This window comes from Pongo abelii, chromosome 13, assembly GCF_028885655.2.
Source record: "Pongo abelii isolate AG06213 chromosome 13, NHGRI_mPonAbe1-v2.0_pri, whole genome shotgun sequence".
In the NCBI taxonomy this organism is placed as follows: domain Eukaryota; kingdom Metazoa; phylum Chordata; class Mammalia; order Primates; family Hominidae; genus Pongo; species Pongo abelii.
Window position 1 is genome coordinate 124182071 of NC_071998.2, and position 12863 is coordinate 124194933.

The 12863-nt window shown below is 48.7% G+C and overlaps 1 protein-coding gene across 8 annotated transcripts in view; it reads right to left on the reverse strand.

The window, feature by feature from the left end:
* AK8 (adenylate kinase 8) overlaps nt 1-12863 on the reverse strand; it is a 157701-nt gene that overhangs the window by 116274 nt on the left and 28564 nt on the right. For 5 of the 8 annotated variants that reach the window (XM_054520770.2, XM_054520768.2, XM_054520766.2 and 2 more), the window contains one exon: nt 9099-9149. The exons of the other annotated variants lie outside the window; for them this stretch is intronic. In XM_054520770.2, the coding sequence (XP_054376745.2) occupies nt 9099-9149 (51 nt within the window). The remainder of the gene's footprint in view (nt 1-9098; nt 9150-12863) is intronic. 8 annotated transcript variants of the gene reach the window in all.

The following is a 12863-nucleotide window of genomic DNA, read 5'->3' on the forward strand; positions in this document are numbered from 1 at the left end:
TGGTACCTACACTTCATAGCGTTTAGGGTTACAGGCAACAATGTACCTAAAGTGGTGGCACAACGTCTGGCAGATAGCAGGTGCTTAATAAATGTCTCTTGGCATACACAGGCTTTTCATAGTTGACAACTCATTTGAAAAACAGACCAAACTCAGCCTAAGAATGGGAGAATGGGCCAGGCACGGTGGTTCACGCCTATGATCCCAGCACTTTGGGAGGCTGAGGCAGGCAGATCATGAGGTCAAGAGATCGAGACCATCCTGGCCAACATCGTGAAACTCCATCTCTACTAAAAATACAAAAATTAGCTGGGTGTGGTGATGCATGCCTGTAATCCCTGCTACCTGAGAGACTGAGGCAGGAGAATCGCTTGAATCCGGGAGGCAGAGGTTGCAGTGAGCTGAGATTGCGCCACTGCACTCAAGCCTGCGCGACAAAGCAAGACTCCATCTCAAAAAAAAAAAAAAAAAAAAGAATGGGAGAATGAGGAGTCGGCCCCCTTCTGCTCTGCCCTTCTGCTGTGGGTGCGCTGCTAGCTCTCCGGGAGCAGACCTGGCACCTCTGACTCTCTGCTCAGCCGGCGAAGAGTGATGTGGTCAGTACTTCTGGGTCCAGTCCCGTTCCCATCATCTCCATGCCTCTCCAATACACTCTCCTGCTCCAAGGTCTGCTTGCGTCTGCCCAAACCTCAGGCCCTGTCCTGCATTTGATCATCTCTTTTTCCTCTTCTACTGCAGTGAGAGGGATCATCTGAGGCATCACACATCCACAGGCATATCGGAACACGCGTTCCTGTCCACATGGAGTGCTGCGGCTCTGTATGCAGACACGTGGTCCACATGTGCCCTTAACAAGCCCATATCACACCAAACCAACCAACCACGCCTCAGCATCAGGGTGTCTTACAGAAACACCCACAAATAAGGGGGCACGGGGGGTGTGCTCACTGTGCTCTGCCCAGCACCTCACCAAGCCCTCAGAAGTCCTACCTTGCCGTGATGCAGGCCGTAAGTTTCCTGAGTGGAACTCAGACCTCCCCTTCCAATCCCCTGCAAACCTAACTGCATCTGTATTTGAGGAACACATAGCCAGGGCCTCAGCAGAGCTGTAGATCAATAAAACCGCACTCCTTGGAGGAGGCAAGTGACATCTATAAACCCGTGAGTGTCAAAACAATGGCAAGAAAATCCTGTGTTCCTACTGTCAGTGGGATGAAAGTGGTGTAATTAATGGCAGCCCAATGACAACACAGGAGAAATAAAACAAACAGCTGGTGGTTCTGTGGACCAGCATCTAGCTCCTCCACTCCGTTACTGTTTCCACTATAAAATACTGACTCGTGTTATGGGCAGGGAAGCATAAATCTATGACCAAAGAGGAGGAAAAAAAGACTATAGAAACCCACCATGTAAATTCTAAACTTCTGGTTCCACAGTCAAAAGTATGCTACATCCTCTCCCCCTTTACAGTGAAAGAACCAAGTTTCCATGATATTACATGAGATCTAAGAGGAGTCAACCTGGGAACACAAAATAGAATTTTGCATTTCATGTTCAGTAAAGGAAACACCCCCGGCCGGTACAGTCACTTCTGGGGCTGGGGGCCTGACCTTGCTTCCCAAGTGCATCAGAGACCTGACTCCAGGGATCTGCGGACGTGGTCAAGGTTCAGAATGGTCCAAGTTTTGCATTTGATGATGGCATTCTTACTTTAGCTCCAGGAGGAAGATTATGCAGAAGTAGACATTTTGAACCTGATGCATTTCTAGAAGGTCAGTTTTTCTTTTAGGTAATGTATTTATCCCTCCTTTGGGTCAGTGGGTGGGGCTCCTGTGCTATGGCCTCATCCGTAGAATGACAGCAGCTCTTAGAACCTGCCTGCTCCTGTCAGCCCTCTGTTCTGAGCCACCTAGAACATTTGCTGGTGCACAGCAGGTGCCCCAGAAGTCTTAGCTGTTGAAAACATCATAGGACAGTCGTGCAGGTTCAACGGGAAAATGCATCACAGTGTAACGTGGTGTTCGGCACATATCAGGTGCCAGTAAATGCTAGCTGAGCATTCTGTGTACCTTAATATTTTTTATTCTTTTTGTTGAGACCGAGTCTCCAACTGTCGCCCAGATGGAGAGTGCAGTGGTATGATCTCGGCTCATTGCAACCTCCACCTCCCGGGTTCAAGCGATTCTCCTGCCTCAGCCTCCTGAGTAGCTAGGATTACAGGCGCCCACCACCACACCTGGCTAATTTTTGTATTTTTACTAGAGATGGGGTTTCACTATGTTGGCCAGGCTGGTCTCGAACTCCTGACCTCAAAAGATCCACCCTCCTAGGCCTCCCACAGTGCTGGGATTATAGCCGTGGACCACCACGCCCAGCTGATGTGTACCCTTATCTTGATGGACCAATTTTGCTCTTCACCAGCTGTGTCTGGGCTTAGTTCTGGCCTTCACTTTCCTTCTTCCCTGTCTTTAATGTAACATGATCACAGGCTCAATGAGTCATGGGGCAAAGTAACATTCTTTTAACACACTGAAGCAGAGACTCGTTCATATTCCATTTAACTGATCATGGGTCCTGGTGGACAGGCTCTGTTTCCTTCCTATGCTTTTGATGGGAGAATAGGAAGACTTCTTGAAGAGGTGCTGGGGAATAAGAGGTGATGTCTAGAATGCATTAGCTGGGATGCAGATGGGGACAGCATCCCTCCGCAGGCTCCTGCTCAGTAGCACCGGGGAGGATGCAGCGGGCCTAGCTTTTGTTAGTCACAGTGTGGCTTTGACTCCGGCAGGGGCTCTGAGCCTCACAGTTAAGGAAGAAGAAAGAGGAGACATTGTGAACAGAATGCAGACTGAGGAGGTACCTCCTACCAGTTGAGCACTGTCTTAGTCCGTTTTTGTGGCTTATGACAGAATACCTGAAACTGTGTAAATTGTAAAGAAAACTTTTTTTTTGCCGGGGCGGGGAGAGAGGGACGGAGCCTTGCTCTGTCACCCAGGCTAGAGTGTAGTGGCGCGACCTCGGCTTACCGCAACCTCTGCCTCCCGGGTTCAAGCGATTCTCTTGCCTCAGCCTCCTGAGTAGCTGGGACTACAGGCGCCCGCCACCACACCCGGCTAATTTTTGTGTTTTTAGTAGAGACAGGGTTTCACCATGTTGCCCAGGCTGTTCTCGAACTCCTGACCTCAGGTGATCCACCCGCCTTGGCCTCCCACAGAGCTGGGATTACAGGTGTGAGCTACTGCACCCGGCCCCAGTCACCTGTTAAAGGCAGTACTGTGGCTCTCAATGCTGCCACATTGGAGATTAAAGTTCAACATGAGTTTTGGAGGGGACAAACATTCAAACCAAAGCAAGCATAAAGAAAGCAAATTCCTGCTGCAGTCACACTGAAGGTCCTTCCCTCACAGCCCAGCTCCATCTCCAAAGGAGTGAACTGAGTGAACCGAGCATCCCACGTGCTTGGCTTCTTGCATTACGCTTGCGCTTGGCAACCTTTTGAACCATTCCTAACCTCCAGAGTGGTGGGACTCAATCCCAAGTGGAAACTCACACACACACACACACACACACACACACACACACACAAACAAGGTAAGTGAACAGGCATGAGGAAGGCAGGCTGCAGCTGGCTCGGAAATTTCACTGATTTTTTTCCTCAGGCACTACACTGAAAAGACTGCTCACTCTCATCCATCCAGGTATGGGGATATAATAGAACTCACTTGAGTGGTGGTTTCAAAAGTGCACCACAGGCCAGGCACAGTGGCTCACGTCTGTAATCCCAGGAATCTGGGAGGCTGAGGCAGGTGGATCACCTGAAGTCAGGAGATCGAGACCAGCCTGGCTAACATGGTGAAACGCTGTCTCTACTAAAAATACAAAAATTAGCCAGTTGTGGTGGCACACGCCTGCAATCCTAGCTACTTGGGAGGCTGAGGTGGGAGAATCACTTGAACCCAGGAGGTGGAGGTTGCAGTGAGCCGAGATTGCGCCAAAAAAAAAGTACACCATGATGTTGCTGGTAGATCATAAACCCACCTAGAAAGTGTCCAGGACTGTTTTCTAACACAAAGCCCAGGTATGAAGAAGTAGCAGACTTCTACTCATAAGGGATCCTCAAATGGCCTTCACCCAGGTCATCTAGCATGTAAAAAGCATCAACTCTAAGTGGACCTCCGGGCCAGGCACAGTGCTAAGCGCTATGCTTGGATCGTCAGTCACATTTAATCAGAGACAGCGAGACAGCTGTTATTTCAGAGCATGTGCCGCAGCACCTAAGGCCATGCTGCCTGTCTGTGAATTACAGGGCGCTCTACATAGAAAAGCACTGCAGCCCAAGCAGGCTGTCCACACCAGTCCCTGTCTGAGTGTCCCTCGCTGCTGTCTGCCAGCCCAGATATTAAAGGGACGGCTCAGGTCAGAAGATGTGAACCCAAGCCACGTGTGGAGCCCATAAAAATCACATTCCCGGTGCGTGAAGGCCTCTGCCTTTTGACGAATAACAAAATTCTCCACACATGATGAGCCGTCATAATTGGGCACAAGTCTTTCCTTTGCCCCCTGCAGCGGCATTGGGGTGGCATCCATACGTGAAAACATTTCTTTTTTTCTTTGCCAGATATTTTCCTGTCTGTGATATTCCAAATGTCTGGTGCTGGTGACATAAAAATGCCTTTGTCAGAAGGCCTGGCACAAACTTGCCGAGTCCAGCTGAAGCCTGACCTGCCAGTCAGGCAGCCAGGAGCCTCTGCGTGGTGGCCTGTAAAATGCCACACTGACCTGGCCTGTGGGACGTCAACCAAATTCCTTTCTCTGTCTGGGCCTCACTTTCCCTTTTCATAAGAGGTTTTTGTGGGATGATTTCTGTAGATGGCTTTTTAAAAGACATTGATAAGACAAACTGGGATTCATCCACCAGGTGTGATCACTTTTATGTTACACATTTATTTAATGTTTTAAAATCAAGCACCCTGGTGCTTGATTCTTGTTACAGTTGATTAGAGGAATAAAGGAGGAGGAGACAGGAAAATCTCCTGGCATAGGAGATCAGATTGGAAGACTGGTTCTCAAAAACCCGAACCTGGGGTCCCACGGGGGCACCTCCACCCTTAGGGTGCAGTGCTTGAACTTTCTCAAGGTGTAGGAGTCCAAGGCCAAATGGGAAACTTGAAAGCACTAATGATGGGAATAATTTTAGAATACAAGGAAGAAGTCACTAAACAGATCCAAAATTCACAGAAAACAAAGCTAGCACACTGGCCAAAACAATCTCCCCAAAGAAGCCGGAAGACAAGTGTGTTCCTAGTGTTGAAATCATTATTAGGGCATCCGGATGTGACTGGATAGGACTGCTGGATTTTAAACACCTTTCCTTCCCTGGGCCATGTGCATGTTGGGATAAGACTTCACTGCCATGGTGGTACAGAACTGGGGAGTTATCCAAATGGCACTCATTGATTCATTGATTGATTGGTTCATTCATTCATTCATTCATTCATTCATTCATTCATTCATCCATCCTATAAATATTTACCCAGCATGGAGTCTATGCCAGGTACCACATGAAAGATCTTGCATTCCTACTCCTAACTATGACAGTGCAGAGTTGGAGAGCAGAATGCTGCGAGCATGTGTAACAGGCAGGTTGGCCTCATCTGGGGCTGGGCAAGGCCAGGGGAGGCCTCCCTGAAGAACAGACTTGAAGCTGAGGCTGTGGAATGAGAGCAGTTTTCTAGCTAAGGGGTGGGGTTAAGAGCACTATGTATTCCTTTTCTATTGCTGCATAACAATCTGAGTGACTTTAGACAATACAATTATTATCACATGGTTTCCAAGGGGCAGGAGTCTGAGCACAGCTCAGCTGGGTCCTCTGCTCAGTCTCAAAGTCTGCAGTCAAGGGGTTGACTGGGCTGTGTTCTCATCTGGAGGCTTGACTGAGGGAGAACCCTCTTCCCACCTCATCTGGATTGTTGACAGGATCCATTTCCTTGCTGCTGTATGACTGAGGGCTCTGGTTTCTCGCTTGCTGGGGGCTGGAGGCCCCTGCAGTTCCTAGAGACCAGCCGTGTGGGCTTCTCCAACACAGCTGCATACTTCATCATGCCAGCAAGGAAGATCTCTCTCTGGTCTGCTAAGGCACATTCTTACATAACGTAATGTAGCACAGAAGTGACATCCCCTCACCTTTGCCATATTCATCTGGTCCTGCCCCCACTCAAGGGGAGGTGATTACATAGGCATGGACACAAGGGGTGGGAAATCACTGAGAGCTGCTTAGTGATATAGTTAGGACATGTGTCCCCACCCAAATCTCACATTAAAATGTAACCCCCATTGCTAGAGGTGGAGCCTGGTGGGAGGTGTTTGGCTCATGGGGGCGGGTCCCTCATGGTTTGGTGCTGTCTTCACAATAGCGAGTTTTCATGAGATCTGGTTAAAAGTGTGTGGCGCCTCCCCCTCCCACTGTCTCTCTCTTGCTCCTGCTCTGGCCACGTTACGTGCCTGCTCCCCCTTCACCTTCTGCCATGATGGTAAACCTCCTAAGGCCTCCCCAGAAGCAGAGCAGATGCCAGCACCATGCTTCTCGTACAGCCTGCGGAACCGTGAGCCAATTAAACTTCATTTCTTTATAAATTACTCAGTCTCAGGTATTTCTGTATGGCATTGCAAGAACGGCCTAATGCAATTAGGGTCTGGCAGCTGCACACAAAGGCCTGAGCAGGGTGGGCGCAGGTTGAGCTGGGGAAAGGTGGCGGGTACTGAGCGGGTAGATGAGAGAAGTCCAGGGATGAAGCTGAGCTGCAGGCAGGCCCAGGACACACAGGGCTCCTGGAAGCAGTGGAGGGTCACAATCACATTTATTTTAAAATAACAAATGTTTCTCTATGTTTAAAATCATCCTCAGAAGGGTGCACTTTCAAGAAAGTGTGAACATCAGTTGCCTCCAGGGAAGGAAACTGGGTGGCTAAGGAACAGGAGTGAGGGGGGACTTTGGTGCCTTTGCAACCATAGGAATGAATATATCGTGGTTATGAAATAAATTCATTCATTCTTTAAAAAGCCATCCTTCCAGCAGCAATGTGAAGAAAGGATTGGGAAGAAACCAGGGTAGCTGCGGGGAGATGGATCAGGTTCCAAATAAAGGAAAGGGATTCTTAGCAATTTAAATAAAATGGAGCACAAATGGTGACTACAGTCAAGGTAAAATTGAGAATCTCTTTGGTACTGAGCCTTTCCCCCCAAGTTTCCAGAACTTACTGCCTTATGTCTTGGCTTTTCTTTGCCCTACAGGGGTAGTCTGAAGATTCAGGCACATTCTCTTGATTGTCCCTAACAAATGGCTAATGGGTATCCAACAGGTAGAGCCAACTCCTTTTGATTGTTCCAATACAGAGTGCTAATTTTTCTTTCTCTAATGCATTTGATGGTCACTTCAAAAAAAAATTCTTCAAAGAGACTGCATTAGACCAAAAAAGAAAAAAGAAAAAAAAAAGAAAAAGAAACGACCCCCCCTGCATTAACTACAGAATCCTGATGGGTTATGATTGCGTTATTTTTCCCTGAACACTATTCCCTGCATTCTTTTTGTGTTCTAAATTACCAATTCTAGTCCCTGTGTAGCTAAATAATAATAATTACCATATAAATGAATATGCATATGTGTCATTTTTCTCCCTAAAAGCAAGAAAGCCTGTTTATTTTGGATGAGGGTTTGTTTTGTTTTTGAACAACCAAAGCACATAATTAGAAGCCTAACCTCTTACTCTTGAAATCCTGTCTCCAGCGGGAAGAGATGAAAAGGCAATGGATGCCCCTTAAAGGTTAGAAGAAAGTTTAAAACAAATTGAAGGAGATATTTCTTTACTCTGCAGGTAACAACAGTGTGGACATGATCAGAATCACAGAACTATAAGACTAGAAGGGATTTCCATGCTCAAGTCCAACCCCATGGTTTTATAGATGGGAAAACTGAGGCCTAAGGAAGTGAAGCTCTCACCAGAGTAACACTCCCTGTGCCTTCCTGAGTTGCAACCTTTGAAACAAGAACAGTGGCCAATAGTGCAACACTGTGTTTGCATCTCAGTTCTGGGACTTAATTGTGGGATCTTCAGCAAGATACACAACCTCTTCAAGGCCTGGATTCTGCATCTGTGAAATAGGGTAGACAGCAGTGCTACCTCCGCAGGGTTGCTGTAAGGACTCCACAGCACATGGTCCTGCTGCCGATGCTACACTCCCAATCAAGGGGAGTCACCCAGAATATAATTACAGCCTCTTGTATAGTGCAAGGTACACCTGCAATGTCACGTAGCAGATAACATGCCAGACCAGGCGCATAGACGATAGCTACCACCATCATCAAAATAATCACAATAATAACATACATTATAAATACTCATACAGTCAATATATTATTTATAATACAATATAATCACATATAGTGTAATGTAACTACTAACGATGTCAATTATAATTGAGATTTTAATTTCTAATACTAACAATAGAGATCATCATCATTTTTACGATGGTGACTTGGGATGCATGGTCCTGTACTCTGTGCACACTGCAGGTGCACTATGCAAAGAGGTTATGCAGACCAAGCTTTTAAATAAGCTCAGGAAGAATTCACAGAAGTTAAATGCATACTTGAAAGACTATTCTAGGCCGGGTGCAGTGGCTCATGCCTGTAATCCCAACACTTTGGGAGGCCAAGGCAAGGGGATCACTTGGAAGTCAGGAGTTTGAGACCAGCCTGGCCAACATGGTGAAACCCCATCTCTACTAAAAATATAAAAATTAGCCGGGCATGGTGGCATGTGCCTGTAATTCCAGCTACTCAGGAGGCTGAAACAGGAGAATTGCTTGAACCTGGGAGGCAGAGGTTGCAGTGAGCAGAGATCGTGCCACTGCACTCCAGCCTGGGCCAGAATGAGACTCCGTCTCAAAAAAAAGAAAAAAACAAAAAAAGAAAGACTATTCTAGATCACTGAGGGCACGTTTGGGATATCCAGTTGCAATCACAGAGAGAATCACCATATTTTCCCCAGAAACTATCACTCGGTGAGGTAGAGATTTTTTTAAAAATCACAGAAACAAACCTGTCCAGGCCAGCTGGATCCTGTATGAAAACTGTGCAGCCTTGTTAGATTCTGGAATGGGGAAAGAAGGGCAGTGCGGCTTCAAGGGGGTGTATGTAGCCAGTGGGACACACAGATGATCATTGGCAGCCCACCCTGAGGCCCTGCATCTCTGGATTCTAGATTTCCACCTAGAATCCAGAATGCTTACCCACCAGAAACATTTCCATTGGAATGCTGTAACTTGTAAAAATTACTTACACGAAATAGTACTGTTTCAAATGTTTTGAGGTTGGAAAGGAGAGCGACTTTGAGGGTTGCTCAGTGGTATCCAGACACCCACCCTGGGCCTTCCACAATGGATGTGTGGGGTGGATGGGGCAGAGGGGCCCACAGATGCCTTGTCCCCATGCCAAGCCTCTCTTCCTGCTAGGAAGTTCAGATCCACCTCTAACTGATGTGACACCTTTGCTTATTTATCTGGTTTCTTGTCTGTCTCTCCATGACTAGAACTTCTGTTCCTTGAGAGCAAGACGTTTAACTCTCTTGTTCACTGCTTTGGTCCCTGTGCTTAGCAAAGTGATTTGTTGCATGAGAGAACACATGAATGAATGAATGAATGAATAAATGAATGAGTACTTTTAGGAAACACTGACTGGGGAGCCGGGTAGGCCAACAAACCATGACAAGACTTTTGGTCATGACTCTAGCGGAGGAACATATCAGGTGGCATGGGGACACGTGGGGGCCTGTGAATGGCACAAAACACGACAGGGAGTAGATAGGCTTTGCCCAGCCTTTGAGCTTCTGTCCTGGGCTGCACGGCATAGCCCTGGAGCCCCTGGGTCAGAGCGCTGGCCCTGTGCACCACGTGCCTGGTCCACCCTGGCCAGCCCTGCCACTTCCCCGTGTGGCTCTGGGCGTGCCTCAGGCCCTGCAGCTACAAAATGGGCACAATAATATTAACACTGACCATGTAGGGTCCCGTGAAGCTGGAGAAGCTGCTGGGCATAGTGCCTGATGCCAGGCTCAGATGCATGCTACGTTCAGGTCTCTAGCTTCTCCCAGGGTGAGACGGAGAGCTGGAGCAGAGGCTCTGGGCCTGTCTGCTCTCCTCCTGCCTGGACCCCAGAGACTTCTGCCTTCCAGGGGTCAGCAGGTCAGCTCCCGGCTTCTGCTGCACCAAGGCAGCTGGTTGAAGCAAACACTCTTGACCAGGAGAGTGGGCCGGGGGGAGAGCGGGCCGGGGGGGAGAGCGGGCTGTGGGGGGAGAGCGGGCCGGGGGGGGAGAGCGGGCTGAGTTGGGAGAGCGGGCCGGGGGGAGAGCGGCCCGGACACAGCAGTTCCTGCTCAAGTTCCTGGGTCACAGGTGGTTTGGGGATCATAGCATCTTCAAAGGAAATCTGAAAAGGGAAAGGCAGGTCTTCTACAACCAGGCGTGGGGAAGTCCTGCTGCATTTGCTGACTGAGACAGACTGTGGCACCATCTCCACCGGGCCTTTCGTCTGGCAGGGGCGGTGATGGTGGCTCATGAGTAGGCCACATTTTTTAGGTGCGTGTTATTCCTGAGGATATGAACTACACAATTTCTCCCTTCCTGTGTGCTTAGAACGACCACTCATCACACTGAGAGTCTTGGTTCCAGGAGCTCTTGACGTATTGAATTTGAAACACTGCCTGATGGGCAAGACTGTATCCAGCTGTGCTTTCACAGACAGCCCCCACCCCTGCTGAGGGGGTCCAGTCCTGGGCAACTCAGGTACACTTAAGCCAAAGGAGTACCACCCCCCTATATTTGACCAAATTTGATGAGTAGGTATCATAATGAAAAAGAGAAAACAGCTTAGCTTTAAAGATCAAAGAGAGCCAGGCACGGTGGCTCATGCCTATAATCCCAGCACTTCGGGAGGCCAAGACATGTGGATCACTTGAGCCCAGGAGTTTGAGACCAGCCTGGGCAACATGGTGAGACCCTGTCTCTACAAAAAATACAAAAATTAGCCGGGCATGGTGGTGCGCGCCTGTGGTCCCAGCTACTCAAGAAGCTGAGGCAGGAGGATCGCTTCAGCCCAGTTTAAGATCAGCCTGGGCAACATTGGGAGTCCACATCTCTACAAACAATAAAAATGAAAAACAGATGGGCATGGTGGCATGTGCCTGTAGTCCCAGCTACTCAGGAAGCTGAAGTGGGAGGACTGCTTGAGCCCAGGAGGTTGAGGCTGCAGTGAGCCATGACTGTGCCATTGCACTCCGGCCTGGGCGACAGAGCAACACCCTGTTTCAAAAAAAAAAAAAGATTGAAGAGAAGAAAGGAAGACTCCCTTGAATGCTTCCAGCCTGGTGATCTGCTATGCAAGAGTCTAATCCAACTTGGCAAACGCATAAGAAATAATGGATTAAGGCACACAGCATTTTGTATGGGAAAATGCTGGCCCATTTCCAGTCACTCGGGCCATCTTTCCCTCCCCTTTAATGCTCTGCCAAAAGATTGTTTGGCACTTCCTAGGTAAAACCTTAAAAATAGGGACCACTGATGGGTCAATTTTAGGAAAAGTTCCCGTGAGGTTGGTTTGACACTCTGAGTTAAGAGTGTGAAGTTGGGGTAAAGGGCTGGGTTTTCTGGTCCCTGCCTCACTTCTGGCTGCCAGTCCCTCCAGCCTAAGACGGCCCCTCCACAGTCCACTCCAGTCCCCTTCACTAGAGGCTTCAGGAATAACTTGACTCTCCTGGCCGTGGTTTTTCCATCACAACCCTTCTCACCATCTGCCTTGCCTTGGTCATGTTTGACTCTGCCTCCAACTGCAGATGGTGAGCCCGAGGCAGGCAAGACCATCTTGCTAGAAGTGGGGGGTGCTGAGGAGGAAGGTCCCGGGTGTGGGGAAGGGTCCTGGCAGTGAAAACCACGCAGGGCCTGCAGGGGGCACTCAACTGGAGATGCAGAATCAAGTCGCGGGGCTTGGAAGTCAGGTGACTGGGAGGGAACTTAGTTAAAATGAAATTCTATGGTGAAGCTGGCCTTTCTTCTAACACTCCTGTTTGCTTTTTTTTTTTTTTTGAGACGGAGACTCACTCTGTCGCCCAGGCTGGAGTGCAGTGGCGCGATCTCGGCTCACTGCAACCTCTGCCTCCTGGGTTCAAGCGATTCTCCTACCTCAGCCTCCTGAGTAGCTGGGACTACAGGCGCGTGCCACCACGCCCGGCTAATTTTTTGTATTTTTAGTAGAGACGAGGTTTCACCATGTTAGCCAGGATGGTCTCAATCTCTGGATCTCATGATCTACCTGTCTCAGCCAACCAAAGTGCTGGGATTACAGGTGTGAGCCACTACGCCCGGCCAGAAGTAGTGGCTTTTTATTGAGAGCTCAAGAGAAAAGGCAGAAATGTTTTCATGATCGATGTGAAAGTGTTACTTAGAACAGGGGTTGGCAAGCCACAGCCCGCGGGCCAAATCTGGCCTGCTGCCTGCTTCTAAGATAAAAGTCTTTCTAGAGCACAGCCATGCCCTTTCGTGTCTGTGTTGTGTACGGCTGCCTTTGTATTACATCACAGCTGAGTCGTTGTGATAGAAGCCATATAGCCTGCAAAGCCTCAATGAGTGTCTCTCCAGCCTTTTCAGAAAACATGTGTCCACCCCCGATTTAGAACAGCCTCTGGGCTCTGGATATCTGCCTACACCTGGGCAGAAGACCATCCACTCACAGTGAACAATTTGAGACAATTCAGACGTGAACACACTGTTCAGAGCCAGCGTTGCAGCCCGGCCTGCAGGGTGTTTGTGTGTAGATC